The sequence below is a fragment of the Lynx rufus genome, unplaced genomic scaffold (genome assembly GCF_022079265.1).
Source record: "Lynx rufus isolate CCGP_SWC_20201006 ecotype Redwood Valley unplaced genomic scaffold, mLynRuf1.p SCAF_8, whole genome shotgun sequence".
Lineage (NCBI taxonomy): Eukaryota > Metazoa > Chordata > Mammalia > Carnivora > Felidae > Lynx > Lynx rufus.
The window spans coordinates 11108139-11125028 of NW_025814896.1; the positions used below are offsets into that span (position 1 = coordinate 11108139).

The window sequence follows — 16890 nt, forward strand, 5'->3', positions numbered from 1 at the left end:
AGAGAGCGAGCAAGTGGGGTAGGAGCAGAGAGAAAGGGAGACAGAGAATCCCCAAGCAGGCTCCCATCCTCAGCACAGAGCCCTGTGCAGGGCTTGAACTCCAATAGTGAGATCATGACCTGAGCCGAAATCAAGAGTCCCACGCTTCACCGACTGAGCTACCCAGGCGGCCCGTGACCTCTTCACTCTTACTGGGACTCTGATGACCACCGCCGCCCCCTCCCCTCAGGCAGGGCTTCCTGAGGAGCAGGCTGGCCTAGGGGGCAGGTGCTCCCTTCCAGAGGACATTTGCACCCAGACCACACATGAGCTCTTGACACCTTTATTGAGATGATTCACAGGCCCGTGGGCACGGGGCTTGGCAGCCAAACTACCCACCACAGACAGACCTGGAGCCACGCACCCTGGTGAAGGGAGCGCCCCCCCCCCCATGATGCCCACGCAAAGCCGGGCACAGACCGACAGGGAGATCGAGTCCCCGGTCCCGGAGCCCCGAAGCTCCCGAGACCCGCGCGCCCCGTCCCAGGACACCAGGCAGGCCAGACCCGGGTGGGAACCGCCGGCCGGCTCCGCGCGGCACGCGTGGGGGCTCCAGATGCTTCTCCGAACCCCGCCGTTTCACATGAAGCGAGAGAGGAAACTGAAAAACACAAATGCACAGCGAGAAGACCAGAAAACCCGAGCCGCTGCACGCACGCACTGTCGCTTTCCGACGACCCCGACGGCAGAGCTCACACGCGCCTGTGGCGGCGGCGACTGGGGGTCCTGGGCGCGTCCCCCGCGTCCCCGGGGAAGTAGTCCTCCGTCCGGTACAGCGCGGGCAGCTCGAAGGGCAGGGGTGCTGGCGTGGACGACTTCTGGAACGACAGAAAGCGGGGTGCCCCGTGAGCCATTTCAGCGCACTTGTTCTGTGACCAGAGAGGTCCAGTTGTGGGACCGGATGCATCCTGCAGGGGACGTGGCCCGCGGGATGCTTGGGGGGCACTGCCCGTGAGAGCCAATGCCGGCCCCCACGGACACGGACAGGCAGGGCCAGGTTGTGACGGAGAGTGACCGAGAAAGCAGGCGTCCCTGGTGCGAGGCGGGGGTCCCTCCACACGTGTGTGCACAGGAGCTTGGTGCACCCCCCCTTCCCACCCGCCCCAGCCCAGCCCAGCCCAGGGCCTGCTGCTGGGCGACTGGGGGGCAGGCTGCGCATTCCTGCACCGGGTCCCCATCTGTGCCGCCTCAAGCTGGTGCCATATGAATGTGTTACTTAAAAAAAAAAAAAAAAAAAAAAACATTTTAAGAAGTGCTCGCTTATTTCTGGTGTGGATTTTTGTTGAGAAGGGAGGGGAGAAGAGATTTTCCGTGAAGCAGCCCTCCCCAAGCTCTGGTTGGTGAGACCCGTTCTCAGGGTGAAACCCCAGTTTCACCGAGGACCGGGTCAAACAGCGCTTCTCCAATGTGGCCGCACCCCCCACGTGGCTGGAACCCCCCGGGAGAACTTCTGCCTGGGGGGCCCCCCACCCTGAGTCTGATGACACTGGTTTGGGCGTGGCCTAGCACGGGGGTATTTCCAAGCCCCCCCGAGGACTCTCCTGCATAGCCGGGGCTGATTCTATGACGAGGCCTCTGAACCCTCAGGAGGAGGGGGGCCGGGCTCCGCTGGCAGACGGGCAGGTGCATGGGGCTCGGGGTCGCAGAGGGAGGAGCGGGGGTCCCTCTCACCACTCGCCCGGTTTCCCCCCACACCTCCCTGGACCGTCCGGTCTCCTGGACCCCAAGCTGAGACCCAGCTCGGGCGGGTCTGCAGGTGCAGGGGCGGGGGCAGCGGGTGGGGGCTCTGGCTCCCCGCCGGCCACAGCTCTCCCAAAGCCCAACGCCCGCGTGTGCCCTGCACCACGCTGGTGCACACTCAGCCTCCCCGCACACTTGTTCCCCACAGTGACGCCCTGACCGCCATCCCCATCGTGGAGGCGGGGAAACCAAGGATCAAGGGGGTCCCGCGTCCTCCAGGCGTCCGCCCGACTCCACCACCACGTCCCGAGCACCCGCACCAGCCAGGCCCCTTCTGCCCACATCCCGGGCTCACTGACGGGAGAGACAAAGGAACCCACGGAACACCACCGCCACGTGACGGCTAATGGTGGGACGGCACGGGCACCTGTAGAACCCAGGGGTGGCCCAACTCCTCCTGGGGGGTCGGGGAGGTTTCCAGAGGCTTGAAACTCCCTGCTTCCGGGATGGGGCCTCCAGGCTGAGACAAGAGCATGTCACACGCTGTGGCAGGAGGCGGGGGGCAGACCTGGGGACTCCAGAGGCTCAGTCCGGAGTGGGGCCAGGTCGGGGTGTGGACAGCGATGAGGCTATAAACCAAGGCCAGACCACATGGGCTCTTGGAAGCCATGCCAAGAACTTCATCCCAAGAGACCAGGGAGCCATTTAAGTCACTAACTGGGAATGTGTGTGTGGAGTTCGGTATGTGTTTTAGAAAGAGCAGAAATGAGGGGAAAGAGGGGACCAGGGAGGGGGCTGTGGCCAGTGTCCCCTAAAGGTGAGCAGTCAGGCTTAGGGCGGAAGTGGACAGATTCTCATGTCGAAGCCCCAAAGCCCTGAACGTCCCCCCACACCGAACCCTCTTTCTCTGCAGAAGGAAACCATCAAAGTATTTCCAATAAGATGGAATGTGCTCGGGGTGTAAGGACTACCTCCCTCACTGTGCCACCATACCTGGAAAACGCAGTTCACCTTGGCCAAGGGCCAGCCTCACAGAAGGGCAACAGAACATTCTGTCCGGCAGCCCTGGGTCCGCCATTCTTGGCTCAGCCTACTTGGGGGTACTTGGGGCCCAGACCTATCCCCTGCCTCCTTTCTCTAGCTCCTTCCTGGGCCATCCCCTGCCCCCCTGAATGGGAAGCAAGTCCTCTGATAGCTCTGTGACCAGAGCACAACTGGGAAACGAACCCCAAGATACGTCTCGCAGCCTGGGGGATGCAGTCTGGGGATAGCCCAGAGGCTTAGAATCTCTTCACCCCATTTCCTCTGAGCGCTGGCCATCGTAGTATCTAGAAAATGGGCGAACAATGACAGTTCAAAGACCCGCTCCCTCACCTGACGCATGGGGGCCAAAGAGCATTTTGTGATCATGAAGAGATAGGTCCCTTCTCCTGACCCCCTGGTCGCAGGCAAGGGAAGGGACCCATGAGGGGTCACTGGCCGAGCCGGAGCCAGTGTCCTGACCCAGTCATGTGGCCTCATCCTGACCCCCTATTCTTTTTGAAATAGTCCTACCATTCAAGGGGGGGGGGGTGTTTCTGAATGGGTAAAGCATCCCTGTGAGAGATGGGGCTTCTGTCTCCTCCTTCAAGGAGACAGACTTCCAAAAAAGGGAGAAAATCAATATAATTAAGACAGGATCAAGGAGAAGTCATCATAAGAGCCTCCCAGCAGCCCTGGACCAAACCCCTGCCAACATCTTGGAGCACGTGGGCAAGTGTGGGACGGTGACTCATAGCTGGTTGGAGAACTGAGCCTGAAGTCACAGGGACGGCCTATGATGAGCCCAGGGGGGCCCCCTGTGGCTCAGGGCACAACTCTTGGAGAGTAGGGGGGGCATGGAACGGGCACAGGCCCTCTAATCTCCACTGCCCAGTCTCGATCTTCTTGTCACTTGTGCCCGTGCCCACCCTACGGCTCCAGTGGGGGCTGGGTGGAGGCCTGACCCACCCCAGCCGTGACTGGTGGAGGGCTGAGCCTGTGGCCGGCGGCCGTCAGCCTTGAGACCTTCACTGCTGAGACAGGGACACTCTCCCTGCTTCCCAGCCCCCAAGTTCCAGAGTGGATGGCTGTGAGCCTGAGGGCCACCGCTGCCACCACAGCGCAGGACCTGCCTGGGATTGAAGCCAGCAGGGGAAGCAGGGCTGGGACAAGGTCCTGACGATATCACTCAGGCACCTGAATCCGTTACTGCCTGAGGCTACAGTTTCCCTGGGACATTTCCCGTCCACGGGCCGCGGAAGCCTCTTTTTTGCTTAAGCCAAGATGACCTGGGTTGTTGTCACTTGCAACCAGGTGTCCTGAAACCAGGAACCCCCAGGGGAGCCAGCGGCTTGAATCAGCAGGTAAGGGCTGGAGTGTGAGGCTGAAACCAGCCAGACGCCCCAGCTGCTGCCAGGAAGAAGAGACCGCGTCCTAGAGGCCAGGCCCCCAATCACAGGCATGTCACAGAAGCTCAGCCCCTCACACCCATTTTCCCCCGGATTCCCATGGCAACCTGCAAAACTGGGGTCATCCCCATGTCCCAGAAGTGGCAGGAGCCAGGGGACCAGGGAGCTGGAGTCCAACCAGGCCTGTCTAGTTCTAAGCCCAGTCTTTGCCCATCATCAGACAGGACCCAAGTCTTTGGGGAGAGAGCAGCAAACCCAAACCCTTGAGAATCTCAGTCCTCGGAGGGGACCTCAGAGACCTCCACCTCCCACCCCTCCCTCTACAGCTGGTAATAAGATTCCCCTCCGGGGGCTTCCAGGTGAGCAGAGAGGAGTGCCCACCTCCTGGCTCCCCAGCTCCCAGCCCGCCGGCAGGAATGTTCCACCAGCCTGGGATCGGTTGGGAGATGCGGAAATCTGACACTGCAGCTCCAAGACTCTGCCCCGCCCCCTCTGAGTCTCCCTCCCTGGTCCCCCGCTGCCCCCAGCGGGAGCTCAGAGCTCCAGCCTGCTGGCTTAAGGCGCTGGGCCTGGCCTGCTCTCCCCAGTCTACCCACATTCCAGAATCCTCACTTCCACCCTGGACACCGGAGTTCTCAAACCTGGAGCCCACACACCAGACGGATATGCGCTTGGTCTGCTTCATGATTTAAAAAAAAAAAAAAAAAAAAAAAGGAATTAATTGCAAACATGTAACAAATCAGGAGATTTCTCATGAAAACCAGACTGCCAGCTTCTCTCGGAAAATCAGATGATCTGGCCCACAGCTCCTCGTGGCTCTGGGTGGCTGAGCTGAGGAACAGGGGGTACACTCTCCCGGGGCCCCAGATCGCTCGTGGCCCCTTCACCATTTCTACATCCTGCCGCTTCCGGCAGAAACCCCAAAGATGGCCACCCTGGAAAGCTTCTTTTCTGACAAGCCCCCCCCACCCCCCTGCCAAATGGCTGCTGCAGCACTGGGTTCAGGGCAGATCACTGTCTTCTAAAGCTAAGCTCACCCACCCCAGGGCCTTAGCTCGTCCTCTACCACCAGCCCACTTGTTTCCAGAAATCCCCACAGCCCCTTGGAAGTCCTGGCCCGCCTTGTACCTCCCTCTTGGGAAGCCCTAAATGCACATTCCTAATCCTGGTCTGCTTTCTGTTCAGGCCAGGGTCTGCAAACTTGTTCTGTGAAGGGCCAGACAGAAAATACTTTAGGCTTTGCAAGCCACATGGTCGCTATGGCAACTACTCAACTCCGCCCTTGTAGCCCAACAGCAGCCACAGGTAATATGTAAACTAACAGCATGGTTGCGTGCCAATAAAACTTTATTTACAAAAATGGAGGCAGGCCAGATTTGGACCCCCAGTCATGGTTTGCCCCTGAATCAATAGATCAGGACAACAAATCCTTCCCTGTAGCTCCCATTCAATGGGCACTGAGTCACCACACGGGCTGTAGGACTCAGGGGCAGGCCCACCTTGCCGACTGTCCCAGAACTCTGTGCTATTTGGTTGGCTGTTCTTGGGCCATCACTGCAGCTCCAGCCTGTCCTACCCCCCACCCAGCATCCCCGCACCCCTACCCCCCACCCCACCAGAAGCAGCAGGCCACATGGCATCCCCACTCAGGGGCTGGGTTCTGAGGAACACAGGGTCAGCCCCAGAGCCTGGTCAACCCCTGGGGGGCTGAGGCCCCAGGTTGACCTTGCACAGGAGCTCAGGTGCCCAGAGGCCCACACTCCTCCCCCCAGGTCACCAGGCCCTCCCAGCTTGAGGGCCTTGGGAGAGGTACCTCCCACTGAGAAAACAACCATTGCACCTACCGTGCCCAGGCTACACTCATTGTCTGTGACCCTCACAGCCTCTTTAAGTAGGGCTTTCTCCTTTTGAGCCTCCCTTTCCTCTCTGTAAAATGGGGATAATGCTATCGATTTCACGGAGTCCTGTTTGGAGCACAGCAGTGATGCTGGAGGTGCTGCAGCCACCTTGGGACCATGAGGGTAAGAGACACAGGCTAAGGATAGCAGACCAGCAGCCAGGAAAAGCCTGGGTCCCCAGGAGCCTCCCTGAGAAGCCCCATCGGCTCCACTGGCCACTCAGGGCTTCTTGTCACATGAAGACCACTTGTCATGTGTTTTGTGTCACAAAACACAAACCCTATTTGGTTAAACCACTTTGGTCAGGCTTCCGAACGCAGCCTGACACAGGCTGCCTTATTCTCATCATCACCCCCTTTGACAGTGAGTCACTCAAGGCCAAGCAGATAGTTAAATGGGTGGAAACAAGACTCAACCCAAGTTGTTCAGACAATGAAATACAGTGATCTCAAAAAAGAAAAAAAAAAAGTGAAAACTGCTAGACGTAAAGACAGACAGACAGAGGAGAGATACGAATCTCAAACTAATTCCAAATGACATCAAAGATTTCCCATTGGCTTCTGCATGTACTGCCCCCCTCCGGGAGCTCGGGCTTAGCTGGCCCTCCCCTTGATGGGGCTGCACTCAGCCATTTGCTTTCAAAGAGCAGAATATGAAAAGGAGGAAAAGTAACTGCTCAGGAAAAACCTGGCAAACACCACTCAGTCCGGGGGTCAAGGTCAACACCATCAGCGATACATCTCGTGGACAGCATGTGCCCTGGATGTGACGCGAAGTCACCTCACCTCTGTGGTCTTCCTCCCCAAACCCGTAAGCCCAATCGAACCACAAGAAAAACATCAGATCAGCCCTAACAGAGGGATATTGTGCAAAATACTTAACCCATATTCCTCAACACTGTCCAGGTCCTCAGAAACAAGGAAAGTCGGAGAAGGTGTCATAGACCAGAGGCAGCTGAGGAGGCAAGGTGACTAAATAGAGTACGGTTTGTGTCTCGGATGCCATCCTGGGACAGAAAAGGACACCAGGGAAAAACTAGCAGAGTCTGAATAAACCGTGCAGCTTAGTTATTAGCAAGCAATCCACTGACGTCGGTCCCCTGACTGTGACTGCACCACAGTAAAATATTAACAACGAGGGAAACCGGGTGAGGGGTACATGGGAACTCTCTGTGTTTTCACAGAAACCTGTCTCTAATTCTAAAATTATAGAACGTATTTGGGGGCTGGGGGGAAGCAACGGACAGAAGAAACAGCCCTATCTGCACAGACCAAGCCCCCGGCCTCTCCACAACCACAGCGACCTGGTGTTGAGCACTTTCTGGGCACCCAGGCCATGATGGGCCCTATGGATTCACAGCCTATCTGTTCTCGCAGCTGCCGACAGAGGCAGGTATCCCTAATTCCATTTTGCAGAAGAGGAAACTGAGGGCCAGAGAGGTACTTGCCCAAATATTCAGCTGGGAACTGGCAGAGACGGATTTGAATCCAGGACCCCCCAGCCCCGGCACGGAGCCAGGACAACAGAAAGTCCCCGGACTGAGTGGGGCTGGGGGGTGAGCTCTGAGTGCAGGACTCAGGAGGTCCCTTTATCACCTGCTTCCCAACCTTAGCAACTTCAGGAACCGCCCCCACGCCCCCGACTTCAACGTACTCGGAGATCGCAAACTGGTGGCCTTTGCTTAGCATCTGGCCCGCAGACACGGCCGGTTTGGCTCGTGCGAATTTGAAAACGAGTTAGCTGCCAACAGGGAAGAGCTGGGATGTTTCAAATAAATACTGAGTTCCTATTTCTCTTGAAGGGAGCGATCTGGCCACTCTGAGCGCGCATTCCTGTGGGGTGCCGTGAGCTGGCCCCTGCAGACAGGGCATGTGCTGTCCGGTTCGCCACCGCCCCCACCCGGCCTGACTCACTGGTCCGCAGGACCTGCCGAGCCCTGAGCAGTGGCTCCAAGCTCACGGCGCATCACTGAGACCCAGGGCTGTCGAGGACCTGGATGGAGAAGGTGTCGCTTCCAGTCCCTTGCTCTGGGCCCCACGGGCTGGGGACCGCCAGCGGCTGCTGCCCTTCCCACCGTCTCCCCGGGAGCTCGCGGAAGCCCGTGAGGCCGGCACTGCGACGGTGTCCGTCCTGTGGAGCTTGGAGAGAAGGTAGGTCACACATCCAGGGTCACACAGACGGTGAAAGGCCAAGCTGGGAATCAGAGCGGGCTCTCCTGGGCTGTGGGCACTGCCCCCTGCCACAGCCAGCCCACAGGACCGTCCCCCTTGGTCCCAGCCTCCCTCCTCCGTCCCGGCCTGGGGCCTTCTGTACGTCAGGCCACGCCTGGCTACTCTGCCTGCAATGTTCCGTGTTTGCTCCAGGGCCCCCAGTCTTCCAGAAGGCTCTGACAGCTGTGAGCAGAGCTCCACCCACTTCTCTGCAAGCAGCCCCTGCGTGTCCAATCCCGTCTGCAGCGCTGGACTGGCCAGGCTCACAATGCCTGCAAGACGGCAGAGCCCTCCCACCCAGCTGGGCCACCAGCCCCAACCCCTGCCAGCCCAGTGACCCAGAGCGGCCGGTGGCAGGAGGGGGCTGCTGAGGCTCTGATGGCAGAGGAACAGGGCTGGAGGCTCCCGCGGCGCGCAGCCCCCGCCCAGAAGGACCCTCGCAGGAGGGACCAGCTGGTGAAATCTCGCTATAGGTGATGCTGACCCTGGGCAGCGGCTCTAGAAGGTTCGTGGCTCCCCTGTGGATTCTGCTTTTAGCTGGAGGAAAAGCGTTAACATGGAAACTAGCAGAGGAGGAGCCCCTAGACGTTCTGCCAAGATACCGGCTCCTAAATCCAAACTCACACGCAGTCTGGGAGGGGAGACAGGACAGCCGGCGGGAGGAGTCATGTCACGGCCTCCTCCAGAACTAGACCGAACGGGGTGGGAGGCGGGGGTGCCCAGCCCCTGACCCAGAGTCTGTTGCCTGCTCGGCCCCTCCTCCCTCCGGCCGCTCCACTCTCGGAGCCCCTCTTCCTGGAGCCCCGGCTCCCTCCACTTCATGGTTTGCATCAGAGTCGTCCTGTTGCGACACCAAGTCACTTGGCCTTCGCCGCTCATCATCACACAGCCACTGACAGAACTGTCCGATGACCATCTACTTACACGCGTGTTGTTAACTGAGCACCTGCTCCGCGTGGGTGTCAGAAGGCCCTTGCACGGAGGAGGAAACTGAGGCTTTCAGCGGTCGCGAGACTCACTGTGGGGCCCACCCACTGCCCAGACTGGACGCCCACATCCCACGGGTCCTCAGTCCCTTCTGCTAATTCCTCCCAAACCCCTCTCCCCATCACCACTGGTGTCCTGTCTGCGCCACCTCTCAGGGGCCGCTCTGGCCCTTAACCCATTCTCCGCACAGCAGCCTGAGGGATTGTCTTAAGAAACAAATCCGATCCGGGGAGCCTGGGTGGTTCAGTCGGTTAAGCATCTGACCCTCAGTTTTGGCTCAGGTCATGATCTCACGGTTCCTGAGATCGAGACCCATGTCGGGCTCCGTGCTGCTTGGGATTCTCCCTCTCTCCCTGCCCCTCCCCAGCTTGTGCCCTCTCTCTCTCTCAAAATAAACAAATAAAAATTAAAAAATAAAGAATACATTAAAAAAAAAAAAAAGAAACTTGATCCTCCAGTAAGTACCTTGTGATGGTGAGAATAAAATGAGACTCTTCACCGCTGTCTTCAGGCCCTGCCACTAAGGTCACCAATGGGCCCAACCCAGACCCACAGGTGCATCCCGCTTGGCCTCCACTGTGCTGTCTCTTGCTCCTTTGGTCTGGTTGTGTTCCCAAGTTTTTGAATGAAATGCCTCTTCTCTTTAAAAGATGGATTTCAAGCTTCTTGTTTAAAAAAATGGAAAGCTAGGGGCTCCTGGGTGGCTCAGTCAGTTGAGCATCCGACTTCGGCTCAGGTCGTGATCTCAAGGTTCGTGAGTTCGAGCCCCGCGTCGGGCTCTCTGCTGACAGCTTGGAGCCTGGAGCCTGCTTCGGATTCTGTGTCCCAATCTCTGCCCCTCCCCCACTCACATTCTGTGTCTCCCTCTCCTTCTGCCCCTCCCCTGCTCACATGCATGCACACTCTCTCAAAAATAAATGAACATTGGGGCGCCTGGGTGGCGCAGTCGGTTGAGCGTCCGACTTCAGCCAGGTCACGATCTCGCGGTCCGTGAGTTCGAGCCCCGCGTCGGGCTCTGGGCTGATGGCTCGGAGCCTGGAGCCTGTTTCCGATTCTGGGTCTCCCTCTCTCTCTACCCCTCCCCCGTTCATGCTCTGTCTTTCTCTGTCCCAAAAATAAATAAACGTTGAAAAAAAAAAATTTAAAAAAAAAATAAATGAACATTAAAAACGTTTAAATAAATAAATAAATAAATATAATAAAGCACATCCGTGGCAGCATATGCAAAGCACTGAGGGAACAGCACAGAGAAGAGCTACTAAATAATAATATCAACATCACCAGTCATAAGAACGGCCACCGACCGTTATGTTCTCTGAATTACTGCTCATGACAATCCTGTGCAGAGGCTGTAACTATAAATCCCGCTACACAGATGTGGAAACTGAGACTCAGCAGGCTTAGGACCTCATTCAAGGCGTGACACTTGTAGGGGACAGACAGGGCCCGGCTCGTGGGCGTGCCATCCACATAGACACACAGGCCCGCACTTGCTCTGATGCTCTATCGCTGGCCTGAAATTCTTTTTTTTTTTTTAATTTTTTTTCAACGTTTATTTATTTTTGGGACAGAGAGAGACAGAGCATGAACGGGGGAGGGGCAGAGAGAGGGAGACACAGAATCGGAAACAGGCTCCAGGCTCTGAGCCATCAGCCCAGAGCCTGACGCGGGGCTCGAACTCACGGACCGTGAGATCGTGACCTGGCTGAAGTCAGACGCTTAACCGACTGCGCCACCCAGGCGCCCCTGAAATTCTTAATAAGCTTTGACAAGGGGGCCTGCAGATGTTGTAGGATCTCTGGGCTCCCAGGGTCGGTTGTCTCCATGCCTCAGAAAGGTCACTCATGGAAGATATTTGCAGAGGACATATCAGATAAAGGGTTAGTATCCAAAATCTCTAAAGAACTTCTCAAATTCGACACCCAAAAACCAAATAATTCAGTGAAGAAATGGGCAAAAGACATGAATAGAAGCTTCTCCAAAGAAGACATCCAGATGGCCAACTGACACATGAAGAAATGCTCCACATCACTCATCATCAGGGAAATACAGATCAAAACCACAATGAGATACCACCTGACACCTGTCAGAATGGCTAACATTAACAACGCAGGCAACAACAGATGTTGGCGAGGATGCGGAGAAAGAGGATCTCTTTTGCATTCTTGGTGGGAATGCAAGCTGGTGCAGCCACTCTGGAAAACAGGATGGAGGTTCCTCAAAAAATTGAAAATGGAACTACCTACAACTCAGCAATTGCACTACTAGGTATTTATCCACGGGATACAGGTGTGCTGTTTCAAAGGGACACATGCACCCCCGTGTTTATAGCAGCACGATCAACAGTAGCCAAAGTATGGAAAGAGCCCAAATGTCCATCGATGGATGAATGGATAAAGAAGATGTGGCATATATATACAATGGAGTATTACTTGGCAATCAAAAGGAATGAAATCTTGCCATTTGCAACTACGTGGATGGAACCGGAGGGTATTATGCTAAGTGAAATTAGTCAGAGAAAGACAAATATACGACTTCGCTCATATGTGGAACTTAAGATACAAAATAGATGAAAATAAGGGAAGGGAAGCAAAAGAAAAACAAGGAGGGGGACAAACATAAGAGACTCTTAAATTTTTTTTTTTTTTCAACGTTTATTTATTTTTGGGACAGAGAGAGACAGAGCATGAACGGGGGAGGGGCAGAGAGAGAGGGAGACACAGAATCGGAAACAGGCTCCAGGCTCCGAGCCATCAGCCCAGAGCCTGACGCGGGGCTCGAACTCACGGACCGCGAGATCGTGACCTGGCTGAAGTCGGACGCTTAACCGACTGCGCCACCCAGGCGCCCCACATAAGAGACTCTTAAATACAGAGAACAAACTGAGGGTTGCTGGAGGGGGCTGTGGGTGGGGGGATGGGCTAAATGGGGCAGGGGCACTAAGAAGGGCGCTTGTTTGGGTGAGCACTGGGTGTTATATGTAGGGGAGAAAACACTGGAATCTACTCCTGATATCATTATTGCCCTAGATGTTAACTAACTTGGATATAAATAGATAAATAAATAAATGTTAAAAAAAAAAAAGTCACTCGTGGATGGCTTCGTGGGCAGCGTGAGGCCAGCACTCCTGGCTGAGAGGACATCGTGGGGCAAAGGGCACAGCAGGAGCAATGGTGGATCTGAGGGGGACATCAGCGAACGGATTTGTCTGGAGCCAAGACTGACCCACTCCTGGCACAGAGCAAGGAAGGGAAGATCCTTCCCCAGCCCAGAGCATCAAAGCAGCTTCCTATTCCCAGGGGTCTGCTCAGCTTAGCAACCTTCTTGTCAAACAGAATCTCCACCGACCCACAGGAGGCACGGTTGTGTCTGGATTCCAGCCACTGGTGGGTGGTCCGCCTCCAGATGAGTGTCCGTGGCCCGAACCAACAGCTGGCTAAGGTTCCCCAGCTGGCTACTGTCATGTGGGAGCTATACATTTCTCACTCTGATGCCAGTTAGCAGTAGAATCCTTGGAGGTTCCATTGCCTGGCCTTGAAGGTGGTTGGCTCCACAAAAGAATGTTGAAAATAGCACCGGTTATAGCTCTGGGGAGCAGAAAGCAAACACAGCCTCAATTGACCATTTTGTCAGGGTCCCCAGTGTGGGCAGCTGTTCTCCATCAGATACACAAGCCGTTCGGAGGTGTCCAGAACCAGCAGGTGCCATGAAGCCGCCTACATGCCTGCCCCCCCACCCCTGCCTGGGCTGGAGAAAGACTCCCCAGGGCTGAGCAGTCGCCTCCCGACAGCTGAAGGAATCTGCTTCAGAGGCAAGGCCCAGACTGTCACCTGTGCCCATTCTCCCCCATCCCAGACATCCAGGCAGCCTTGGGAGTCTCCTCTCAATCCACCCTTTCCTCAGATGCAGGCGCTCTCAGAGCTCTGGTCTGGGCCCGCCAATCCCTCCAGCGGGTGGCCCGGGCTGCGGCCACCACACTGATGTCACCCTGTCACTCGCCCTGGGAAGCCCTTTTACGGGAGCTCGCCTCCCGCGCTGTCCTGGTCTGATTAAGACATTTTATCCACTGGGCCCCCTGAGGGTGGCAATGGATGATCTCCAAGGTCTGGAAAAATAATACTTGAGAGTGAGGAAAAGAAGAAAAGCTCGAGATGAAGACAGCAGGGATGGGACAGAGCAGGAGGTAACGAGAGACGGGGTCGGAGACGCAGACAAAGGGAAAGACACAAGAGGGACAGACACACACAAATGGGAGAGAGAGAGCAAGAGAAAATGTGGAAACAAGATGGGGGAGGGGACTGAGAAAAAGCAGAAATAGATAAAAAGGAGGAGGGGAATGTGTGGTGAACGGGGAGAGAGGGAGAACAGAGATAGAGAATGAAGACGGACAGAGTGAGGGAGTAAGACAGAAAAGGAGAGGGAAGCACGGGGGCCAAGAGAAAAGGGAGGCACGCCCCGAAAGGCGGTGGCAGGGGTGGGGACGCTTTGGGGACAAGGACCCAGAGGGGAGGGGATGGTGACAGGAGTGCACGAGCTGTTCCGTGCATTCAGGACCTCTCCGAACCCAAGCCAGGCTGCTGCACCAGATACACAAGAAACCCCCCCTCCGGGCCCCCACCTGCCAGCCCCATCCCTTTGTCAAAGAAATCATATTCTTCCCAAAGGACGGAGGCCATCTCGGGAGTCAGGTCAGTCTTTGTTGAAGGGACTCTATCTCACTTTAGGGGCAGCGCTTTGCCCTTTTCCCATTTTATTCAGGACCCCTGGAAACCCTGGTCTAAACCCTCAACCGGGGCCCAGCCCTCTGGCTGCAAAGAGAGAAAGGGGAGGAAGGGGGAGATGGTGAGTGAACCGCTTCCTCCACGCCCACCGCAGACACCCGGCCCCGAGGCAGCCTCACCCCAGCTGCAGGGACATCATCTGTCTCCGTGGGCTGGCCACATCCCTGCGCCCGGTACACTAAGATGCTTAATCGACTGGCGCTCGGTCATCCACCTAGATCCCCTCTGTCTCCTGGGGTGACCTCGTTCAGCTTCTGGCTCCGTGCCGGACACCTCCAGCCCCGAACCCCACACTAGCATCTCCAACTAGGCCTCTGCCCTGCAAACACATCCAGACAAACTCTTGAGTCACGCGGCGACTTGGATGTATCTACAGAGAATAATGCTGAAAAGAGCCAATGCTGAAAGGTTACATGGTGTAGGGTTCCATTTCTAGAACATTTTTGAAATAGCAACATTTTAGAAACGGAGGGCAGAGTGGTAGCTGCTGGGGATTGAGCAGGGGTGAGATCCCGGCAAGATTGGAACTGTTCAGTGTGGACCCTAGCGGTGGAGACAGGAGGCTAACTAATATAAACGTGTAGAATTTATACAACTGTCTAGAACCTAAACACCTGCAAATGAGGACAAGCAAAATGGGAGCCCTAAGACCAGCTGATTGTATCAATGTCAATACCTGGTCATGATCTTATTATACTAAAGTTTTGCAAAATGTTTCCACTGGGGGAAAAGGGGCTAAGCTTCCAAGAGATTTCTCTGTATTCATTCATTCATTCTTCCTTCCTTCCTCTCTCCCTTCCTTTTTACACTTGATCTTAGCCAAAAGGCTGAGAAGCGATGCCCTTCCTTCCTTTCTAATGCTTATTTATTTTTAAGAAAGAGAGAGGAAGGGGCAGAGAGAGAAGGAAACACAGAATCTGAAGCAGGCTCCAGGCTCTGAGCTGTCAGCACAGAGCCCGATGCAGGGCTCGAACCCATGAACTGCGAGATCACGACCTGAGCCAAAGTTGGACACTTAACCAACTGCGTCACTCAGGCACGCCCCCCCCCATATTATTGCTTAACTGCGTGTAAATCTACAATTTTTGCAAAAAATTTCAATTAAATACCCTGCCCCGTGCACACACGAGGAATAGACCCTGTTTCCCCAGCTCCGCCCTGACCCGCCCAGGTCCAGGCCAACAGCATCTCTCCCTGGACCGTCGCAGGCCAGATCCCACCTCAGACCCTCCAGAGCTGAGTCCCAGCGCTGGCCCCACACCTGCTCCATCCACCCCCTTCACCTCCGACTTCCAACAGGCTGCCCACTCAGGTCTCACTGCTCCCACAGCCGCCCAGGACCCCTGCGCACGCCCTTTCTACCTCCTTCAGCAAACCAGCCACCTCCCTGACCACATCCTACCCTCAGACACCCATCTCCCCGTGCTTCTTCACTTTTCCATCTCCCCCGGGGCACACTAGACTGTCACCTGCCAGGTGGCAGGAATATTTTCTGTTCTCCATGGGTTCCAAGGATACAAAATAGCGAACAGCTCATCCAGGTCGGTGGGTAAGTATCAGTGGGTAAGTATTTGCTGAATGAACGAACAAATACGTGAATGTACGGGTGACCAAAAGAACAGAGGGGAGGCCCATGGAGATTTGGCATCAAAGGAGTTAAGCCCGGCCCAGGGACTGGGGTCCTGGTGCAGCCAAGGAGGACTTACAGGGAATGTGGGGGAGGAAGAGGCCAGGGTGGGCCTCAGCACAGAGGGGGGATGGGTGGGGCTGTCTTCAGGAGGAAGAGCCCAAGGTACGAGGGAAAAGAAGCCCGGGAGGATACCTCTCAGGCTGACCATGCTGGCCACCCCCCATCATGCTTTCGAGAAAACAGAAACAGTTTGGGTGGAGGCCGAGTTCACTTCCTGGGGCCTCCGGGGGACCTATGGGCCAAGCCTAAGGGGCTTCCTACCATCTGCCCATTTCCTCCAAAGTGGCTCATGCTGCCTGGGGAGTGAGGGTGTGAGTGGAGGGGGGGGGGGGCGGTCACAAAGGGCTTTGGATCTGCACTGTGACACGCCCTCCGAAGCCCCACGTGGGGCTGCCAGCAGTGACACCAGGTCCCTCCATCTAGCACAGGAAGCTGCCCATTCCTACATCTCTCAGACGGCAGTGGTCCCCCCTCCCTAGCTGTGTGATCTTAGCCAAGTTACTTAACCTCTCTGTGCCTCAGTTTTCTCACCTGGTGAACAGGACTAACGACAGTTTCTTACTTCAGGGGGTGTTATGCCCATAGAACTGCAAAGTGCTTAGAAAATACCAAGTGCTCACTGAATGCCGGCTAATTTCATTATTATCATGGCCCCCTGAATTCATATTCTTTTTAAACACCGTCGGTAGCTTACAAAGAGCCCGAGCGTACAATTTCATAACTTTGCATTTTTAGCATTAAATGCATTTCAGTTTCAAAACACGAACGTTTAAACTAAATCACAGTTGTGGGAGCCAATTCTGGGCACTGCTTGATTTTTAATAACAAGGAGCCTCAAAAATTGGAAGTGCTGGGACATCCTCCAGCCGCTAAAAGGCATGGCTCCTATATCGACCGAGGCAGCTGGCTCAGAGGATACTCAGTGGACGCCTGCTGGCCAGTGACAAGTTACAGGAGGCCACGCCAGGCACAAATACCCTGGCAGCCAGCCCCAGCAGCAGCCCCCGGCGCGGTCTCCCACTTCTCTCGAACCAGTGACTGATGCCACCTGAGCCGCTCCTTTCCCCCCACTCTCCCACACACACACTCCTTGGGGTATCGCCCGAGGCCTCTGGAGCCTGGTCCACACCGGCTAAGAAGCTTCCAGACACAGGATGAGAAGAGCTGGTGCCAGGG

At 56.0% G+C, this 16890-nt stretch overlaps 1 protein-coding gene across 4 annotated transcripts in view; it reads right to left on the reverse strand.

Moving 5' to 3' along the window:
* Positions 1-306: 306 nt before the first annotated feature.
* The window catches only part of BCAS4 (breast carcinoma amplified sequence 4), a 60746-nt gene continuing 44162 nt past the window's right edge, over positions 307-16890 (reverse strand). For 2 of the 4 annotated variants that reach the window (XM_047068263.1, XM_047068260.1), the window contains one exon: positions 307-857. In XM_047068263.1, coding sequence (XP_046924219.1) covers positions 732-857 — 126 coding nt within the window. In that variant the 3' untranslated portion in view covers positions 307-731. The remainder of the gene's footprint in view (positions 858-16890) is intronic. The other 2 variants (XM_047068261.1, XM_047068262.1) reach the window with 2 other exon arrangements.